This window comes from Hippocampus zosterae, chromosome 2 (genome assembly GCF_025434085.1).
Source record: "Hippocampus zosterae strain Florida chromosome 2, ASM2543408v3, whole genome shotgun sequence".
Lineage (NCBI taxonomy): Eukaryota > Metazoa > Chordata > Actinopteri > Syngnathiformes > Syngnathidae > Hippocampus > Hippocampus zosterae.
Genome location: NC_067452.1, coordinates 13,190,085 through 13,209,517, shown reverse-complemented (window position 1 = coordinate 13,209,517; position 19,433 = coordinate 13,190,085). Strand labels below are relative to the sequence as shown.

Below are 19,433 nucleotides of genomic sequence, written 5' to 3'. Positions count from 1 at the left end.
ATCCCTATCAATCGCTGCGTTAATCTGTACAGATCCTTTTGCACGTTTTCTTTTACGAGCCAACAAGCCGGCAGATCCGTCGTGCCCTAACATTGCAGCACCAGCACTCGGAAGCAAAGAAAATCATCTGCATTAGCATCGCGCTATGTTGTGCCGTGTGCAACACACAAATGGAAGATCGAGAAATGTATTTAATTTATTGGACCGATGCAGCATCAAGCATTTTCGAAAGCCGACGGAGCAGAACGCAACATTACCGTGCATAATATAAATGTAACCACAAAGGAAGCTTAGAGTGAATACTTGCATTGTTAATCTAACAATCTAATACAGCAAATGGATGAATTCCTGGCAAAAGTCTTACCTGGTTGACGACATCCATGTTGGCCGCTCACTTGCCGATAAGAGGATGAGAGAGTGGCGGAGGGGGTAGAGGCATCTAATTCGGAATAGCCAAGGGGAGGCATACACCCACAAGGAAGAGCCGGCCACTGCGTCACCAAATGGGGCGAGGACGTCGTGACGTCAGTTGCGCTCGCCCAATCGCTGCGCAGCTCTTCTTCCGAGATGGCCCCGGGCCTCCTTTTGCAGAGAAAAGAAAAGAGCGCTCCGACAATTTTCGTGCTTCAGTAGGCACCTAGTCTGCTTAGATGTTACGTTCGTTAAAGAAGCGACAAAATTGGTGTGGAATACATTAATTCAGAGCTATGTTGACACTCTTTTTGTTGACAAAAAAGCCAGATGTCTCTCCTTTCACAGTGGGATTAAATAGTTTCATAACCAGATCATCACGTAACAAAATGGAGAAAACTTTTATTTCAGCGTGACAAAATTCTCTAAACATTTAATATGCACGCATCATCTGTTGTCCTAACGCTACCGAGAGGACATCATGCACATCTCACAAAAAGTTCATTTGGCTTTCAACTGGAATTTCAGCTTCAACTAAAAACGTGTCACCAGCAGTGCTTTATGTACGGCCAGTGGGCAAGAACTGAATAAGGTTTGATGTCCTGTAATCAGGTTTGCAAAATAATTTGGGTTCGAAATGCCTGGCATTTAAAACGGTCGGTTTAGGTTAAATGTCTTTATTTGAAAGGGGACGGTACAATTGAACAAGACTCGTGTTACATAGTGGCGGCCCGGTGAACCAATGGTTAGCGTGTCGACCTCACAGTGCAGAGGTCATGGGTTTGATTCCGGCTCCGGCCTTCCTGTGTGGAGTTTGCATGTTCTGTGTGGGTATTCCGGGTCTTCCGTCTCTAGGTTTCCTCCCACATTCCAAAAACATGCATAGCAGGCTGATTGAACATTGTAACTTGTGTGAGTGTGAGCGGGGATGGTTGTTCGTCTGTGTGTGTGCCCTGCGATTGGCTGGCAACCGGTTCAGGGTGCCCCTCGCCAACTGCTTGAAGACAGCTGGGATAGGCTCCAGTATGCCCCGTGACCCTTGTGAGGATAAAGCGGTTCCGAAGATGGGTGGATCTAAAAAAACATCAGAATTTGCCAAATGAATCCATTTGTCATCTGTAGTCCCTGGCAGTTTTTTTCTCATGAATATTTCATTTGTAATTAATTGGGTTTGGGTCACTGTTTGTCTAAATTTGATATGGAAAAGGTTTCCTCTGATTGGAAGCTGCCAATATGTGGGGGTCTTGAGGCAGCCTTTTTGAAATTCAGCGGGCCGTCAGCAGACTTGTGGCTGACCAGGGTGTACACCACAAGGCAACAGAAGCGCGATACTGGGATCAACCTGAAGAAAAAAAATGTTTCTTTCATTTTCTATTTTTTTTTTGTATGTCCACTTCCATGGTGACACCCGGAGACTTTGCTGCTGTCCAATGAGCAGTCTAAAGCAGAGTCACTCACGTGAAACTAGCGTCTGGCTAGCAGTTGTATTCCAATTTTCATTTTATTTTTTAAATCCACTAACATGGTGACATCGCACGACCTTGCAGCCAAGACTGGTATGCATGTCTGAAAGGCATTTATTTGTGTGCAAGCTTTTGTTGTCGAAGCCATCCTACACAAAACTGTGCGGAACAGAGCACATTTTGGGTTTTTGAAATGTTAAGGAGTGGCTCCAAAAATAAAGTGAAGCCGTTTATATTCCAACTCTACCAAGGCTACAGGTAGTTAAATCCCATTTGTAGGTCAAATTAAGTTCACCTGAAAAGATTCTAGTGCATTTTAGGCTCATCCTGAAGTTTCAATTGGAAGACAAAACCTGAAACTATTTTGAAAAGTATATGCAGTATTTGAAGTTAAATGCAAAAAACAAAACAAAACAAGAAAAAACCTCAACTGCCTTTTGCAGCTGCACATAACAGTGTGTAAAGTGGTAATTCAAGTACAGTAAAAAAATGACAGTCCAATGCAACACCAAAATAGGCGATTAGAATAAAAACTGCGGTTCCATTGTTCATAAAAGTCTTTGTTGGGTCCTGATACAATCATGCTTCCGTGGTGATTCCTGAACATACGGCAAGGGTGGGGAACTTTTTGTAATTTGAGTTTTTAAACAGACAGATGGACGGAGGTCATTTGTAAAAATAAAAAGATAAATGAATAGAAATACATAAAAAAATGTTACATCAATTTTAAGTACCGGTAACCATTTTTTGGTTCAATGAATGCAACAAATATTCCAGGACTCATGAACACTTAAAAGCTTGTTGGTTTGGACTGGCCATACATTACCCACCCCTGCGCTAATTTGCAATGTGCCAGACATGGCCGGCTGCTTTTCCATTTATTCTCGGCAAACATCAAACAAACACGTTGACCTTTGGACACAAACTATGGCAAGCGCATTCTCTCTGTTTGTCTCTCATTCAGGCGTTTCTCCCACCTCATCCCTCGTACGTTCGTCCGATTCAGTACGAAATCACGCAGTTCATTTCGTCGGCCAGCTGGTCCTCAAAGTGAGAAACCGACTGGCCGGCCCCGCGGGCAATCAGGTCGGCGGCTGCGCTCTCCATCTCGTCCAAGCTCATGTGACAAGCTTCGGCGATTTCCCGCTTGGCAAAACTCACAAACTTGGGGTCCTTGGCGTAGATGCCCAGACCCTCGGAGATCAGGATCTGAAGAAGAAGAGGAACAAGGCTGTGCAATATGTTTTCACACTTGCATAGAAAACAGTTTTCCCGATATGAACTTATGAACTGTCGCCGAGCAAGACATTTCTCTGTCCCCGACTGCCCTTCAGCGCCATTTTGAGAAGGTTTATGGCCATGACACTGCACAGCAAGTTTCTTGAAAAGAGAAAGCCCACCACGACTAGCAGTCATGCAAACACTGTACTGTTAAAGCAGGCATTCCCGCAAAGCCAGGGAAAGGCTGCACTGGACAAAACTTCAAATTGGGAGGAGGGAGGGGGGATCTTGTCAGGCAGCAATTTTGCAATGGAACAAACAACAGATACAAACAAAGTTATAGTAAGCGTACAACTTGTAGGTGAAATAGTTTGCAAGGTTCTGCACTTCTGACTTCAGATGTTTCACTTCAACATACGGTTTTGAAGGACTGCATTCCTATTGAGTAAAGGTTTGGTGTGATTTTGGTGGCATCTTTTGGTGTTTCAGAGAAGAGCAAAGCAAATGAGTGAGTTTTGAGAGTGAATACTTGGGAATGGGTTCCCATGGGAAAAACATGGGTGATTTTTCAAACGGCGAAATGTAAATACGGTACTACCTTTGTATATCGCGAAGGTTACATTCCAGACCACCCCAGCAATAAATAAAAGCTGCCAAAAAGGGAACAAATATTTATTTGACTACAGTATTTATAAATATTTCCTTTGCTGGTATTATTTCTTGCTCTATTTGGGGTTGCGATCCTCACGTTCCACACGGTGGTATCTGTGATGCTGATGCTGCGGGGCTTAGATTTTGAGGGACGTAAAATGGAGGGTGTAGATTGGCTAAACCGTTGAGTGACGGCGTCAGTTGAAGCCGTGGGCAAGTCATCTAAGAATATACTCGTGTTTTCCGTACTGCGATTTGTCTATCCTTGACCACCTGTGGAGGTATTACAATTCATTCTAATTAGCCGACGATGTTTACTTTACCGGAGACGTGCAGTTGCGTAACCAGTTCTGCTTTGCAATTGACACGTTGCACTTGTCTTTTTAAATGTGAAATGATCCCAAATGACAAGAGATTTTCTTTTAGGCACTATTTCCTCATGGCTGGCAAGTGCTTACTGCTCCATAAGTCTGCAGTCACAAATGCTTGCAAAATCCCGCGACACGAATGCGATGAAGTGAAGCCGCACAATGTGAACCGCGACCGTGAGGAACGACTGTATATGTGGGACTGCTGTGGACCCGAGTCACACGATTTCTACTCACCGACTCCACCAGACTGTCTGCGCTGCCTTTGTCCACAAAGCTCTGTTTGGCAGGCGGCACCCTCAAGCTGCCATAGGTTCCGCTCTGACCAGAGTACCAGCCGGGACGGCTTCCCGCAGGGAGGCTCGCTGAGCCGTCGTTCCACAGCGGCTGACTGATTCCAGTTGTTTCATCCACCAGGATCATGGGGGTGTAGATCAATTTGCCCCTGCGTCCCAACGGGGCGATGGACCCAGGACCGGGGGTGTTGCCGGCTGCCACGTTGTTGGCCCACGAGACGGACGACGACGACGACACGCTACTGGGCCGGGAGTCCAGGCTGTGCTGCGTCTGGCAATGCGGAACGCCACCGTTCAAATCAGGGGGGTGAGTGAACATCGCGGGTTCGCGTGTGGGTTTTACCTGGAGACGAGACCTGGTTGGGGATGTGTTGCCGCGGTAATTTCCTGGGATGGCAAGTTCATCCACGCTGCTCGGTGGCCTCAGACATTGGAAGTCAAAGGTGGGCTTACGACCTAAAACAACGAGCAGGAGATTTGGTACCAATTAGTTAAACACAATATCTAAAAAGAATACATGAAACAAAGCATTCAGGCCTGAGCAATTAATCGTTTGGCCGATTTAATCGACTGATATTCCTCGGTTTTATTATCAGCAGATGTTTTTTGCCAATTTATGGTTTATTTCATTTTCATTTTTATTGTTTATTTGAAAGGCACAATCCACATTCATGAACACTGGTACAATCCAAATGTGAAAAAAAATACAATGATATGCTTTCCTATTATATCCTGTTACGTTGTGTTGACGGGCCATCATGCGCCGACATGATGTTGGCGACAGAGTGTGGCAGTAACGCGCCCAATAATCATTGTCAACAGCGGGGTTGCCCTGATGCCCAGGACTGTAAATACGCCGGCTGTTTGCGAAAATGAACATATTTTCACGCTATTCCCGATGGCCATTGTGCCCGTTACTGCCGTGTCCAAAGGAGTTTAGACCGGTTTCATGTACAGTATATCTACCCACCCATCAATCCTTATACAGCGTACTCTATGTCAACGTTATCCTGCCCTCATGTGACCAAAGCACATACCAAAAGGAGAAGCACAATGTCTATTGAAATGAAGTTAAAATTGTGGTAAAAACTGCTCACTTCTTCCCATTTATATGACTGCATGTTTTACAAAGTACAAAGTATTACACAGTGCTATTTTTATTTTTAAAAACATTTCAAAAAACGTTTGTGTGTGAGTTTTAATAGAACTCTTGCTCTCCTGTATTAAAGTGTCACAAAGTGGGACAAAATTGTAAAAGGTTTGGTTAACCTTTGGGTATGGAAGGAAGCAGCCTCCTCCTGACAAACTGTGCGCCACCGCCATTGCTTCCATTGTAGTCGTTTGCTGCGTAACCTCCGTTCGCAGTGCTGCCATTACCGTTGGCGCTGACGATGCTGCTGCCGTCCTCGTTGTAAGTCGAGTATCCATTACCATGATATGCGTGTGTCGGGTAGGGCTCCCCATTGATGCTCCCTCCCCCGTTCGCGGTGCTCCCGTTGTAACAGTTAGCCGATACATTGACGTCATACGACAGCTCGCCAATGCTGCTGGCTCGATCGACGCTCTGCCCGTTAAAGTCTGGCTCCGGTGGTAAAGGAGACGCAGACTCGGGAAACCCGTACCTACAAGATAGCAGAGAATGGGAAAATAAGAAGAAATGTTTCTGATTCACCTGCAAAAAGTATTACAATCATTCTCAGTGTGTCTAAGGCGAACACATATGGGTAAATGGGTTCCCTCCAATAGTATTATACATTTATTACTTGATGACAGCAGAAAAAAGATAGCAGTTTTTGGCATATTAAATTGGACGTTGATTTTGGGGTGCTGTTGTGCTGATGTTGGTGCACAACAGCGAATGATTTCAATATATGCAGAGTTGGGGACGTCTGTAAATTTTGCCAGTATTTTTTCCTGAGGGTTTTTTTCATGCTTTTTAAGACAAATTATTATAGTTTATCACCATTAGTCTTATGACATCATCATTTTAGGACTGTCTTCTTCCTTCAGTAACGTCGGCCAATTGGCGTCGAGAACGTACTTACAACATGACATGTACGCATCGTACATACACACACACTATCGTCGAAAACTCGACGATAAGGTACTTGAACCCCCCCCCCCCCAAAAAAAAATTTTGTAGACGATTTACAAAAATGATCAGTTTAAGAAATAAAACGGTGTATTTCCGCGTATCCGCAGAAAATTGCCATCCCTGACACACACACACCGTGGTGAAATAAATTCAATGTGATACAATATCCTTGCAGTATGGGAAACCGTGAGGTAAACAACATAGCCATTACCGGCTAGGAACGAGACAGAAAAGGAGAAAGCTTGCAGAATGGGGAGCGAGAAAGTTGACGTCTTATTTCGACGTCACTATTTATGCCCACTTCAACCTCGGAAAATATCAGAATGATCGTCTCAACATTTTAGTCTTTATGAATGGTAAGTGTTTTCATCTTCACAAAGAAAAAGCTTAAAGTCGCTCGGAATGATTGCCCAATATTATGGATTTTCATTCATTCATTCATCTTCCGAGCCGCTTGATCCTCACTAGGGTCGCGGGGGGTGCTGGAGCCTATCCCAGCTGTCTTCGGGCAGTAGGCGGGGGACACCCTGAATCGGTTGCCATCCAATCGCAGGGCACACAGAAACGAACAACCATTCACACTCACACTCACACCCAGGGACAATTTAGAGTGTTCAATCAGCCCGCCACGCATGTTTTTGGAATGTGGGAGGAAACCGGAGCACCCGGAGAAAACCCACGCAGGCCCGGGGAGAACACGCAAACTCCACACAGGGAGGCCGGAGCTGGAATCGAACCTGGTACCTCTGCACTGTGAAGCCGACGTGCTAACCACTGGACTACCGGGCCGCCCCTATTATGGATTTTATGGACGTTAAACGTTTTGCTCGCAATAGCGATTTAGCTTACCGGTCTTCAAATGCGAGATTTGCAGAATCTGCCTCACAGTTAGGAAGTTGCTCAGCCACTGGAGATGCAGTTGCTTCCTGACCTATGAACTCTGTAGTGTCGGGAGGAGGAGGCAGGTCGCTGATGGAATCCGCCCTGTTCACAAGCGCAAAAAGGAGTTATTCAGGAGGTACTTTACTTTAGGCTCATTCATTTTTCTTAACCTCTGCGGCTGACGCCACAATGTAAAAAAAAAAGAAACAAGGCGTAAATAGTGATGAGTCAAGTTAATCATTGTTGTTGTTCTTTATAGCGTCTAGAGCTGTAAGTTGAGTGCTTAAGAAGTGCAGTCCACACATCTGTCATCGTTTGAGGAAACATGAAATGTGATAAAAGTGATAATGCCACAGATTTGTTTGTATTATTTCTGTTATCTGGTTTACACCAAATGAGCGAGAAAAAGAGTGCAAGAGTGGAAACCCCACCTGCTGGGCAGAGCTTCCGACCTTGTTGGCTGTTCTGTGACGACAACCTCCACGGCTACTTCTGACACGTTCATCTGGAAGCCGTCACTCAGACCGGTCACCTGCTGCGTGATCACACTAGGGCCAGCGTCCGCTTCCATGATGACGGCGGTCTGCTGCACCAGCGCTTCTACGGGCGGCATGGGCGTACTGGCGGGCGTGGTGGTGACCGAGGTTCCGTGCTCGCTGTAAAATATCTCATCTGCGCCCTCTTCCTCTTCCAGGTCGCACGCCATCGCCAGCCGCATCTCTGGAGCCAGATCCTGCAGCGTCCGCAGACCTTGCTAGGGACAGATGGAAAAAACTGAGATGACTCCTGTGACAGCACATACGAGATGATATATGTACAGAAGAAACGAAAGTGTGTATTCGATATATTCACAGTTATGCATTTGAATAATTAGCATATTTGCTGATTTTTGTTGAAGCTAACCTTTATTTGCTGAAATTCGTTTTTTTTCTCCTTTCTTTTTTAAGCTACTGTAAAAGGAGTATCACCATATTCTTGTGCTGTTAGGGGTTAATTCATTGAACGCCATCAATGTGTGTGTGTCTGTGTTTGAGATGCCCTCGTCTGTTGGCGGTCCTTGAATCCCGCTCGCGGACTCAAAGTGAAACAGAGCTTCAATGTGCCTGTGTTCCTTCACATTTACGATTGTGCGCGATTGCCAAAAGGTGAGTTTAATGACTTATTTTATTTGTGTTTAGTGTTAGATGACATTTTCTTGGCCGCAAGACGTCTGTTGGTGCGAGCATGTTATTCAGGCTAGTAGCTAATGAGTAATTTAAGTACTAAATTAAGTTATGTAACATGGTGCTGTTGTTTTGCTGATTACGCTGTGTTCATATGGACCAAGCTTTTATTAAAGCCAAATGAAATACCAGTCTACATTTTAAGTGCTTTTTCACCGTCTTGTGACATCCATATGGCGTCATTTACTTACAGATTGTTGCTATTTGTGGCAGGGCATTTGTGGCAGGAATTCATTTCGTAATATTTAGGCAAGTGACTAACTTGTAGGGTTGACAATCTGGAGTTATCGGAAAAAAAAATGTATGTCATTGTTTTCAGTTGAAGTCAGCAATTGACTTTCTGCTTCCCATAGAGTGCCTACCGTTGACCCCTATTGTTCACAAACATTATGAAAAGGCCTACAATTACCTGAAGAGAGGCGGCCTTGTCCTTCTTTTTAGACTTCCGTTCCCTGTCTTTTCTCTTGCGGTATTTTTTGAAATAGTCTTGAATCAAAAAGCTGGCATAAAACTTCCCACAAGTCACCTCATCCCCTAAGGAGGAAAATGTCAAGCATGAATGAAAAGGTCAGACTTCTACTCCTCAGTGTTTCATGAGTCTCACATATTCGAAAGCAGCCTGGCTTGAAAAAAAAAAATAATCCACGACGCTACTGTAATACTTCAAAGTACCTCTAGGGGGAGGGATGATTTCATCTAAGAGCTTGGGCTTGGTCCGCTTCCAGAGTTTCTTGATGATGAGTTTGAGCTCTTCGTTCTGCTGATCGATGGGCCCTGAAGGGGGCACAAGCAACACATCCTTTTAACATTCAACATGGAGATAACCCAACACGTTCGGTAGCTGGGCCGTCAGTGGGGACTTCTTCATTCCACCGCTCACACATTGCAGTTCCAAACAACATCAAGGAAAGGACAATAGCACACATATGTCATCTGGATAATAAATGAATGGGTGGACATTCAAATCAGCAGAGATTCTCTTTATTAACTGTACTGATGTGTGCAGCTAGCTCTCAGTCTTTTGCTAGTTTGTCTTGGCTCTAACAAGTTCTCCAAAAAAACAGAAGACTGAAAAATGCTGCCGTTATTGCCTAAGTGGCACATTTGATATATGATTGGCAAAACAGACGGTCCCGTTGTTAATAGAGTTTTGTTTGTTTGTTTGTTTTTTTATCCCAGGTCACATGGGCTAGCACTGCTGATTCTGAAGATGCAAGGCAAATTAATACTCGCATAGCAACAATTAGAGCCTGAAATCTGATTGACATAAAACAAAAATCCTATTCATGTCCTGGAGCCTGCAGCCAAAAGAAAATGCTGCGAGAGGAAGGATTAGACTTTTGGAAACTAACACTTCATCAGCTCATGGAAGAAATATGGTGACACCTGAAAGCACGAGCACTGACGCTGATACACTGGTAGCTGTTTGGCAAACAGTGCAAACAGTCAAACACACAAATACAAAAAGGGAACACTCGCATGCAGCTACAGTTTATTTCTTTCCATTGTCTCTTATTATTTTAGGATGTTTCAATGACAATGCGAATGGTTGTCTGTCTCTACACTTACGGCTTATTATATTGTCCAAACACTTTACAGAACAGACAGTAAAGAAGACGGATGGAAGGATCTACAAAAGAGTGCAATATATTGTTAAGGAATTATTCCGCTAGAAGTAGTAGTAGAACATTGTTAATGAATTTCGTCTTGTTATTAGAACTATTGACACTAGTCTCTGTCCTGAACTTCTGCTTGTACTCAAAACAAGGAGTGTAGGGTGAAGTTGGGGTCCTAATTCCCCTTGAGTGATTAACAGCCCCCTGGCTATCTTCTTTCCGCCTCCCACATCGTAAAAGTCCCTGAAGGCTGTCAAGTGCCTTCGAGGAGTAAACCTAGTCTCAAGATTTTTACATAAGGGGAAGGACTGCCCGCCCCTTATTAACATAATTAACATACTATGCCTATATGTACGTGTGACTGAAGTTGCTCGGGGCTTCCTGATGAAATCTGAGACTCACAGGAGCCCGAATCGATTCGTGTTGCGTTGCGATAAACTGAAGAAAAGACTACGTGGTGTTGGGTCTTCTTCCACCTTATAGAGAGATAAAAGAATCTGTAACCAAGGAAGGGCCAAGAGCAAATTGACAGCTCCCATTCCTCAACATATATGTATTTTTATCTGTATTAAAATGACATCAAAGGCACCAAAACAAATGAATGGAATTTCAATGCATTTCAATGGATAATTTGATTTGCGATCTAAATGTTTACCTACAAGCTTGATCACGAACACCAATTAAACTTGCAGACGTGTAAACAGAACGTGGCTGCCTTACTGCAATGCACTTTACTTTGGAGTCAGCCAAATTCAGTCTAACCTCAAACTTCTCTGGAACACATAAGAGGGAGCATATAAACTGCTCCTCTGGCCTCCATCCACAGGCCTCCCCTTTATAGTTCATTTCAAGATTGTTTTGTTCTTGTTTAGCGTGGAAAAAGAGATACCTTCAGTCTTAATCTTGAGGGACGTCCGCACCAGAGCAAACAAAGTCGCATTGAAGGTGACCGTCCCATCGGGGTGCAGCGGCACGTTCATAGAAACCAGCCTCTGAGAGGAAGCCCACACAAAGGAAGCCAGAGTTGAACGTATCCGTCAAATAGGGAGGATGCTGCGTGAAAAGCAAGAACTTACTTTGCAAGCAACGCGGTGAGGACAAAGTTTTCCAAAACCAAGAGGGGGCTGAATTCGCCGCAACATCGTGATGACGTCAATGTGCTTAATGCGGCCGCTGTGACGCAACAAAACGCACGTAAGCATAAGCCCGGCACAGGAAGCCATCGCGAGAAAATAATGTCTTTACGTGGCCTCTGGATCGTAGTCGGACCAAACTCTCTTAAACTCATCCAGGTGGTGGGTTCCCAGTACGGTCCAGTCTCTTGTCAGGTACTCAAAGTTGTCCATGATGACAGCGATGAACAAATTGATAATCTGGACAGAGAGATCGGCAATGGACAAGAGAGAAACGTGAGCTCTCTGGAGTGTTCGGGCATTCAAAAGTTTGACATGAAACAACCGAGGCAATGTTTTGGTAGCTGCCTATTTGCTCAAATGCGTCTGTGAGCGAGCCACCGCTAGAATGGGATGTAATACGCAGAGTTTCTCCCTTCAAGACTGGGCAGCTAGGCTGATTAAAGAGCCGCCATTTTCAAGCCACGGCCACTAGTTAGTCAACAGATTGTTTAATTAGAGTTCAAGTAGGATTAGTTACTGAATCCTGCTGGGCCTCACTCACCAGGTAAGCGCAGAGCATGAAGAAGCTGATGAAATAGATGTAAGATAAGTTGCTCCCGCAGGAGAACTCTTCCCCAGGTTCGGTGTCGGATTCAGGGTCGCAACGTCTGCCGGGCAGCGCGGCCAACATGATCTCCTGCCACTGCTCTCCCGTGGCACACCTGCCCGAACAAACATGGCGTTCGCCGCGTTTTACAATTTACACTCAAGGTGCAATGATGAATCAATTACTTTTGAGAGTCAATTAATTGTTCACTTTAAAATTCCAGCCCCTCAACAGTCAATATTCTCAGATTTCTGTCGTCTGCCATGAAAGCAGACTGATTTGATCTTTTTTGTCTTGAATCCAAATCGGACACTTGCACACATCTGCTTTTACTTTGGAAAACAGCTATGAATATCTTGTGCCTCTTCTCTGACATGTTACGGGCCAAACCAGGAACTTCAACTTCAAGTGGCATGGAACAACTTGAAGACTCTTTTTGGAATTGGATGCAATCATACAGAGCTGCAATCTCAAACTTGACCATTCAAAGCCCAAAAACTCATGAGGAAGACAGAGAAAAAAAATCCATACATCAGTTCACTCACATCTCGAGGCACCACTGCATAACGAGAACATTTGGCGGACTGAAAACGGTACAAGCAAATGAAGCCGGACCTGAATAACACCAGAACGGCCATGAAGAAGGTTTGAAAATTGCAGTTTCTGTTGATATGCGTGTTGTCATCCACAGCCACTTTCCCGAATGTCTGCCAGAATGCACGCAGAGCGTCAATCCATCATTAGTTGGTCAATATAAAGGCGGTTCCATCAAAATCCATCAAATCATTCCAGACTCACCTGCATACCAATGACGGCATAGATGAAGAAGATCATTGCAATGAGCAGCCCGACGTAAGGCAAAGCCTGAGCGGGGAAGATTTCAAAAGGACATTCACAAGAGAGCACTTCGTACTAGACCAGACGCTGCACCCGATTTCGTCTGACCTGAAGCGACTTGACAAAAGTCCAGAGGAGAGTTCGAATGCCTTCTCCTTTACTCAGCAGTTTGACCAATCGCAACACTCGAAACAAGCGGAAGAAGGTGATGGAAACTTTGCCGCCTTCGCCTTTCCCCTGGCAACCAACGGAACGAAAATGTCAAACAATGCTGGAACGAGAGAAGACGCGCGAACAAGAGCGCTCGCATCTTACCTCACCGTGGCCTCCTCCTCCCTGGAGCCACATTTCCGTCCGTCCAAACCGATCGAGGAGAGACAGACAGACATGAATCGGCGAAGAGAAACCCTATTCACGCTCTACGGGTCAAGGTTTAAAAACTTATCAGTTAGTGAAAACATTCTCAGTGGTTTACGCATTAGGGATTTCGTCTTGTCTTTCCACGACAAGGTATTTACATTTATCCTTGCCTTTTGCAAGCGCTTTTGGTTTGACTCGTTTTCCTGGTTTCTGTAACTGGTGTCATTTGTTGTACTTGGTCGGTCTTGTGTATTTTTTTATTGAATCAATTCCACCTAAGTGCACATTTCGAGAGTCCGATTCTGTTCCGGACCCTTCCGGAACTGTAACACCAAGACAGGGATGGGCAACTTGAATGTTGGAGGGGGCCACAATTTTTTATCTGTGCGATTGGGTGTGGGGGTGGGGGGGAGTGTCACCACACATAGGACCACATACTTCCTACCCAGATTTATGACATAAAATTAAATAAATATGAACAAAATACAGACATACATGCTCTCTTAATTGATTTCATTTTTCATATTACATTTCTCAATGCACGTATGGATGATCTACTATTCAAATTTTTTAACAATTAATTAAAAGGCCACCAGCTGCCCACCCTTGCTCGAGTCGAGACAATGACATTTGAGGCAATCCGACAGACTTACGCTTAACTCGGAGACTGCGATGTCCAACACGCTCCCCACCACAATTAAAGCGTCAAAGGAATTCCACGGATCAATAAAATAATGCTGCAGAGAAAGACAGAACGGAGGTGAGAGCCAAACAACGCTTCAGGTGATCGCAGGCTGCACTGGTGAACGCGTGAAAGCTCACATGAGCCCGCAGAGCCAGTAACTTGATGATCATCTCGATAGTGAACACCACCGTGAAGATCATGTTGAGGATGTCCATGACCGACGTGAAAAGTTTGGACTGCTCATAATGCTGATGGATGACACCAAGAAAAAAAAAGAGAAAAAAACACTGAGGACAACCACAGTAAGACCGGCATCTCTGAATGGCGATACTCCAGTTTGTACACAACTACATCTGGGACATTATTTGGGATAGATTGTTTTCATAGGGTGTGTGAGAAAAAAAAATCAGTGGTGCCAAACAAATTTTTGTTGCAGGCCAATTTGAAGTCAAGTCTTCCCTCGGAGGGACGTTACGACAGTGAAACCCCAGAAATGTTGAATCGCCTCATCACATTATTACTTATACAGACTATATTAATGGATTACTAGTTTTGAAATCAGTTAAGTCAACTCTAATAGCTTGTTCAATAATTAGTACCGGTAATAATAATAACTGAGTGTGGACATGGAAACCAAATGATTGCAAAATCTCAACGTTATTTATTGCTCATGACAATTTAACATGTCGGTAAATATTTTAGCAAGGATCGTGCAAACTTTCGTGGGCCTCATCAAATGACGTGGTAAGCCGTTTAAAACCCCTGTGCTCTAAATTGTCCCCAAGTATAATTGTGAGCTCGAATGGTTGTTCGTCTCTGTGTGCCCTGCGATTGGCTGGCAACTGGTTCAGGGTGTCCCGCGCCTACTGCCCAAAGACAGCTGGGATAGAATCCAGCACGCCCGCAACCCTTGGGAGGATAAAGCGGGTTAGGAAATGGATGGATGAATAGACCATACAAACAGTGTTTCAAGTAACATTTTGGAATACCTCCCATTTCAGCTGAGTTTTGGCAACAAGTTTGCATCTGGCCATAACAGTGATCAGCAAGCTATTATCTCGTTACAAAAGCGCAAGCTGCTGTGATAAGTAGTAGCCCAGCTCGCAAACGTGGGTGCCAGCAATAACAACTTGTGCCTTTCTCAACCGACTTTCACAAAGCTGACTGTTTGTCAATGCCTAAATGTGTGCCCTCAATAGAGAAAATGCATCCTTGATTATTTTTTTTTCATTTATGGTGACGTCTACAAACATGGAGAGCTACCACGACGATATATTCAACGATCAATGTATTCAATTATTGAAGTTGTAAGGCTGTCAATCCTTGTCATATGTGTGTTTGCGTTACCGGTAGTAAATTCCATTGTATACACAAGTGTGATTACCTGCACAGCCAACGTGAGCGTGTTGCCTAGAATCAGCACAAACATGACATATTCAAACTGGCTGGAGTTGATAATCTTCCAGAATTTGAGCTGGGATGGATTTTTGGGAATGTAAATCTTGATGGGCTGAGCTTTCAGCGCGTAGTACACACACTGGCGCTGCAAAAAGAGACAGCCACACGGGGATTTATTTGCCTGCCAACTTAATATTTCAAATAATGAACGACAGTGAACATTCATTTGTACTTTAGCACTTTGTTGTGTGGGAGCGCAACCAACCTGGTTTTTGTTGAGTTCGCAGTTTTTGAATTCAGACTCTCCTTGTTCCCGAAAGGTGATGATGACAAAGCCCACGAAAATGTTCATCATGAAGAAGGCGATGATGATGATGTAGATGATGAAAAAGATGGAGATTTCCACTCGGTAGTTGTAAATGGGTCCGTGGTTGATGGCGTTGGCGTCCACGGCGCGGTAAAGGAGCCTTCACGCAGGAGATGGCACACTTAGCTGCACTGATACCCGAGAACGCTGCCGAGTGAGCGTGGCGACTTACTGTGGCCAGCCTTCAAACGTGGACACGGTGAAGAGCGCCAGCATGCCCATCAGCACGTTGTCAAAGTTGAAGTCGCTGTTTTGCCAGATCCTCTCTTTCACAATGGGATGGTTAATATCCCCGTCTTTATACACCACAAAGGTTCCCCTGCAAGGACACAACACAGTGTGTCAAATACCTTGCTGAATACTGACAGCTACACAGAGGCCAATCCCGGAAGATCAGCAAATCTTTTGGTGAGTAGCCAGCAGCTGCAGGCTTCACTCAATCTTATCAACAACAAAAAAAACATGAAAATTACACCCTGAAATAAAATGTGGACAAAACTTTCACCCCAAATCCCAATATTAGTCAAATTTGGCGATGAGTGTGTATTCTATTGCGAGACACACACTATACTGTACCACTTGACTAGAGAAGCCAGCCTGTGATTCTATCTACAGTAGTGAACAAACCTCGACAGCCGAGGCAGGGAAGGACAAAACAAGATCAAACTAACTTGCACTCGTCAGGCGTGTGTTTGGCTTCATCCGTGCAGCTGTAGAACCTTCCCTGAAAACGTCAGACGGGTAAGAATGAACACGGTTGTCTCCTTCAGGAAAGACAAGGTTATGCATGAAAATGCTGAAAACCTTGAAGAGCTGCACGCCGATGCAGGCAAACATGAACTGGAGCAGCGTGGTGACGATCAAGATGTTGCCGATGGTGCGGATCGCCACAAACACGCACTGCACCACATTCTTGAAGCGGACAACAATAACAACAAGCTTGATTTGAGTGTTCCTTCAAATGACAAACTCTCACTGGCCACAACATTATTGGCGCCTGAAGTTTTTGCACAGTAGCCAGTACACGAGCTGGATCAGCCCATTTCGCTTCTCATGTCAGAAAGATTTTGATTAAACCATACGAGTCGATATGACTTCCGTGACCATGCTCGTAACTCAAAACACTCAAAACAAAACAAATCTTTCCCCACTGACCATTCATCTGTTCTAGCCTCCCCCTAAAGAAAATAGCAAGAGTAAGATTGTACTGGATAAAAACAGAGTCATAACACAAACGAATAGAATTCAACAGTTTGTGCGCCATGATTAACTGGTGAAATTCAATTCGTTGTGCTGTTCCTTCTGGGGTGCCAGCTGTGGCCACAAGCTTGAATAATATTTGTTCACCCCCTAGGTGGAAGGGACTCAGTAAGATGTGGTTATATTTGTGATTTTTAGTTGAGGACAAAGAATATACAAGATGCCTGTGAATATTGTTATATTATCTGTCGACATGTGTTGCGCCACCATTTGGATTCAAATATCCTTTGCATCTAAAACAGTGACGATTGATGCAAAATAGATAGTATTAGCCAGTCAATGGCATTTGATGTGTTTGCATTAATTAAGCTGGCTTGTCTTTCTTAATGCAGCATTGTTTGGTTGTTTGAATTTGTTTTATTTTTAGCATGACAGCAAACTTCAGACAGGTTGAAGGCTCTTTTCTGATGAATTGTTAAATATTTGCAAAAGTACTACTTATTGTGAAGTGAGTTGAACTGAGTTCATTGTTACAATACAGCGCTTACACTCACAAGTCAAAGGAAAAAAAAAAAAAAAGATCTGAAGTTGGGTCACTCGTATCTTGAAAAGCCCAGAAGTCAGGTCACTCGTATCTCAAAGTACCACTTCATTTACAAAACAAAGCAAAACAGAAACACAGTGTGGGGGGGGGGGGGGGGTGCAATAAGCATCTCTCATAAACAGCAGCATGTAGTTCCTCGCATGTCGCGAAATGAAAACAAAGCACTTACTTTGAGTCCCTTGGCTCTGTTGATGGCACGCAGAGGTCTGAGCACACGGAGCACCCTGAGAATCTTCACCACAGAAATAGCGCTGGAACTGTGGGCAAAGACAGCCTTTGAGAATATTGACATGATTTGCGGCAATTCAAAGCAGGTTGTCCGGCAAAAACTTCTGTACGACAGACGGACTCACTGAAGAAAGAAGGAGGTGAGCGACACGCTGACCACCAGCAAGTCGAGCAGGTTGAAGGCGTTCCTGCAGAAGGAGCCCGTGTGCAGGAAAGCTCCGTACACGGTCATCTAGACGCGACAGCATTCAAATCATGTCATTGGTTCACTATTGAAAAACATTGACTGCATTGGCAGTTTTGTGAACGCCGTGATTCGAGTATTGGGTCTAATTGAAGGAGAACATGACATCGGCTTGGCCACATGTAAAAAGTCTCATTCGAAATCACATTTCTAAGCGCAGATGTGAAGTACGCAAACATACAACACGGATGTATTTTTTTCATTGGTGTGCTGAAGGTAGTAGCACTCGCTTGCTAATGTTGCTAAGGTGAAAGGGAAAATCAAGTCCCAAATGTTCTTTACAATAATTATTTCGATGCACGCCCACCAATCGAAACGCGCTATTTTGAGTCATATTTGGCACCGGCTGAATAGGAATGAAGCATCAACATCCACCTGTTTTTATCCAACTCTGGGGGCGGCCATGTTGCCCTGAACAGCTACTGTACTGCTTGTTGATGTTTTTACTGAGCTTCATTTTACTTAGCAACGAAGCCTGGGATAGTCTGGTGGGACCGTCTTCTTACATTCCTCTAAGAGCGAGCCGTGACTTTGCAGCAGGAGGTGACCACATCCGAGGAGTACTCCTACCTTGAGCACAATCTCCACTGTGAACACTGATGTGAACACATAGTCGGCGTACCCCAGCACCTGAAGATGACAAGGCCAATCCAGTTGAGAAGGTGATGACAGCGTGTGGAAAGACAGCAGCGCGCTTACAATGTTCCTGAATGAGTGCGATTTGATGGGGTCCTCAGCGGCCAGAGAGATGCTGCTGAGGATGATGAAGATGAGGATGAAGTTGGTGAAGTAGGGGTGATGGATGAGGTTGTGACAGGCGACTCGCAAGCTGGGAATTCGGAGGAGATGGCGAGAAAGACAGTTTAACTTGCGGCGGGACTCCAGGAAAGGGTTCATGAAATCAGTTCATTGCACTTGAAAGACATCTTTGGGTTTCAGGTGATGGCGTGGGCCCCGTGAGCTTCGTTGAGGAACTCACCAGTTCTTCTTTCCCAGAATGAAGAAGGAGCTTCCGTCAGGAATGGGCACAATCTTCTCTTTGGGACCGGAGAACTCTGGCTTTAATGGGGCAACTCCTACAAGTACAAAGCAGGGATTACTACGCCTTTCTTTCTTTTTACGACCATTTCTGAAAATGAACAGAAAACAGTCGAAACATCCCATTTCTGGAGAACACAGCGACCGATGACGACGTTCGTACGAGAGCTGTACGTGCCGAAAAATCGGTACTTACAAATGTTACCTGACACTCGGAGGTTTTTTTCATCAATTAATATATTCATTACTGTCATTTGCGACCTTTCTAATACTGTACCATTTGCGTAGTTACATGAGATTCCAAATATTTGAAACAATTCTCAGTATGTTGCAAGGCAGTTGTTAGCCACTGCAAACGACAGCCACAACTATGAACGAGAACGCTCCAGATTGAGTCATTGTGTGCACATTGTTCGTATCGCATGTGGAACATGTTCAGACTCAGCCAGTGAATGATTTTAGTCAATGGCCGGAAATGTTGCAAGTCTGGCAAAATGTCATTTTGCTTAGGCTCTTCAAAATGG

The 19,433-nt window shown here is 44.5% G+C and overlaps 2 protein-coding genes across 3 annotated transcripts in view; both read right to left on the bottom strand.

Moving 5' to 3' along the window:
• The window catches only part of LOC127596037 (synaptophysin-like), a 29,526-nt gene extending 29,018 nt beyond the window's left edge, over positions 1 to 508 (bottom strand). The window contains exon 1 of the mRNA XM_052058181.1: positions 365 to 508. Within this exon, the coding sequence (XP_051914141.1) occupies positions 365 to 382 (18 nt within the window). The 5' untranslated portion in view covers positions 383 to 508. The remainder of the gene's footprint in view (positions 1 to 364) is intronic.
• Positions 509 to 1,072: 564 nt separating this feature from the next.
• Positions 1,073 to 19,433, bottom strand: part of cacna1fa (calcium channel, voltage-dependent, L type, alpha 1F subunit a) — a 31,057-nt gene continuing 12,696 nt past the window's right edge. Inside the window, exons 20-47 of one of the 2 annotated variants that reach the window (XM_052057920.1) lie at positions 18,851 to 18,947; positions 18,571 to 18,700; positions 18,442 to 18,501; positions 17,753 to 17,859; positions 17,569 to 17,656; positions 16,400 to 16,507; positions 16,267 to 16,319; positions 15,768 to 15,914; positions 15,494 to 15,695; positions 15,215 to 15,373; positions 13,968 to 14,078; positions 13,799 to 13,882; positions 13,101 to 13,121; positions 12,894 to 13,022; positions 12,747 to 12,812; positions 12,564 to 12,655; positions 11,904 to 12,063; positions 11,472 to 11,599; positions 11,303 to 11,399; positions 11,116 to 11,218; positions 9,283 to 9,384; positions 9,020 to 9,144; positions 7,819 to 8,141; positions 7,355 to 7,489; positions 5,680 to 6,032; positions 4,754 to 4,866; positions 4,352 to 4,681; positions 1,073 to 3,083 (exon numbers count right to left, since the gene is read on the bottom strand). In XM_052057920.1, the coding sequence (XP_051913880.1) occupies positions 2,877 to 3,083; positions 4,352 to 4,681; positions 4,754 to 4,866; positions 5,680 to 6,032; positions 7,355 to 7,489; positions 7,819 to 8,141; positions 9,020 to 9,144; positions 9,283 to 9,384; positions 11,116 to 11,218; positions 11,303 to 11,399; positions 11,472 to 11,599; positions 11,904 to 12,063; positions 12,564 to 12,655; positions 12,747 to 12,812; positions 12,894 to 13,022; positions 13,101 to 13,121; positions 13,799 to 13,882; positions 13,968 to 14,078; positions 15,215 to 15,373; positions 15,494 to 15,695; positions 15,768 to 15,914; positions 16,267 to 16,319; positions 16,400 to 16,507; positions 17,569 to 17,656; positions 17,753 to 17,859; positions 18,442 to 18,501; positions 18,571 to 18,700; positions 18,851 to 18,947 (3,830 nt within the window). In that variant the 3' untranslated portion in view covers positions 1,073 to 2,876. Of the gene's footprint in view, positions 3,084 to 4,351; positions 4,682 to 4,753; positions 4,867 to 5,679; positions 6,033 to 7,354; positions 7,490 to 7,818; positions 8,142 to 9,019; positions 9,145 to 9,282; positions 9,385 to 11,115; positions 11,219 to 11,302; positions 11,400 to 11,471; positions 11,600 to 11,903; positions 12,064 to 12,563; positions 12,656 to 12,746; positions 12,813 to 12,893; positions 13,023 to 13,100; positions 13,122 to 13,798; positions 13,883 to 13,967; positions 14,079 to 15,214; positions 15,374 to 15,493; positions 15,696 to 15,767; positions 15,915 to 16,266; positions 16,320 to 16,399; positions 16,508 to 17,568; positions 17,657 to 17,752; positions 17,860 to 18,441; positions 18,701 to 18,850; positions 18,948 to 19,433 lie in introns of both variants that reach the window. The other variant, XM_052057919.1, reaches the window with a different exon arrangement.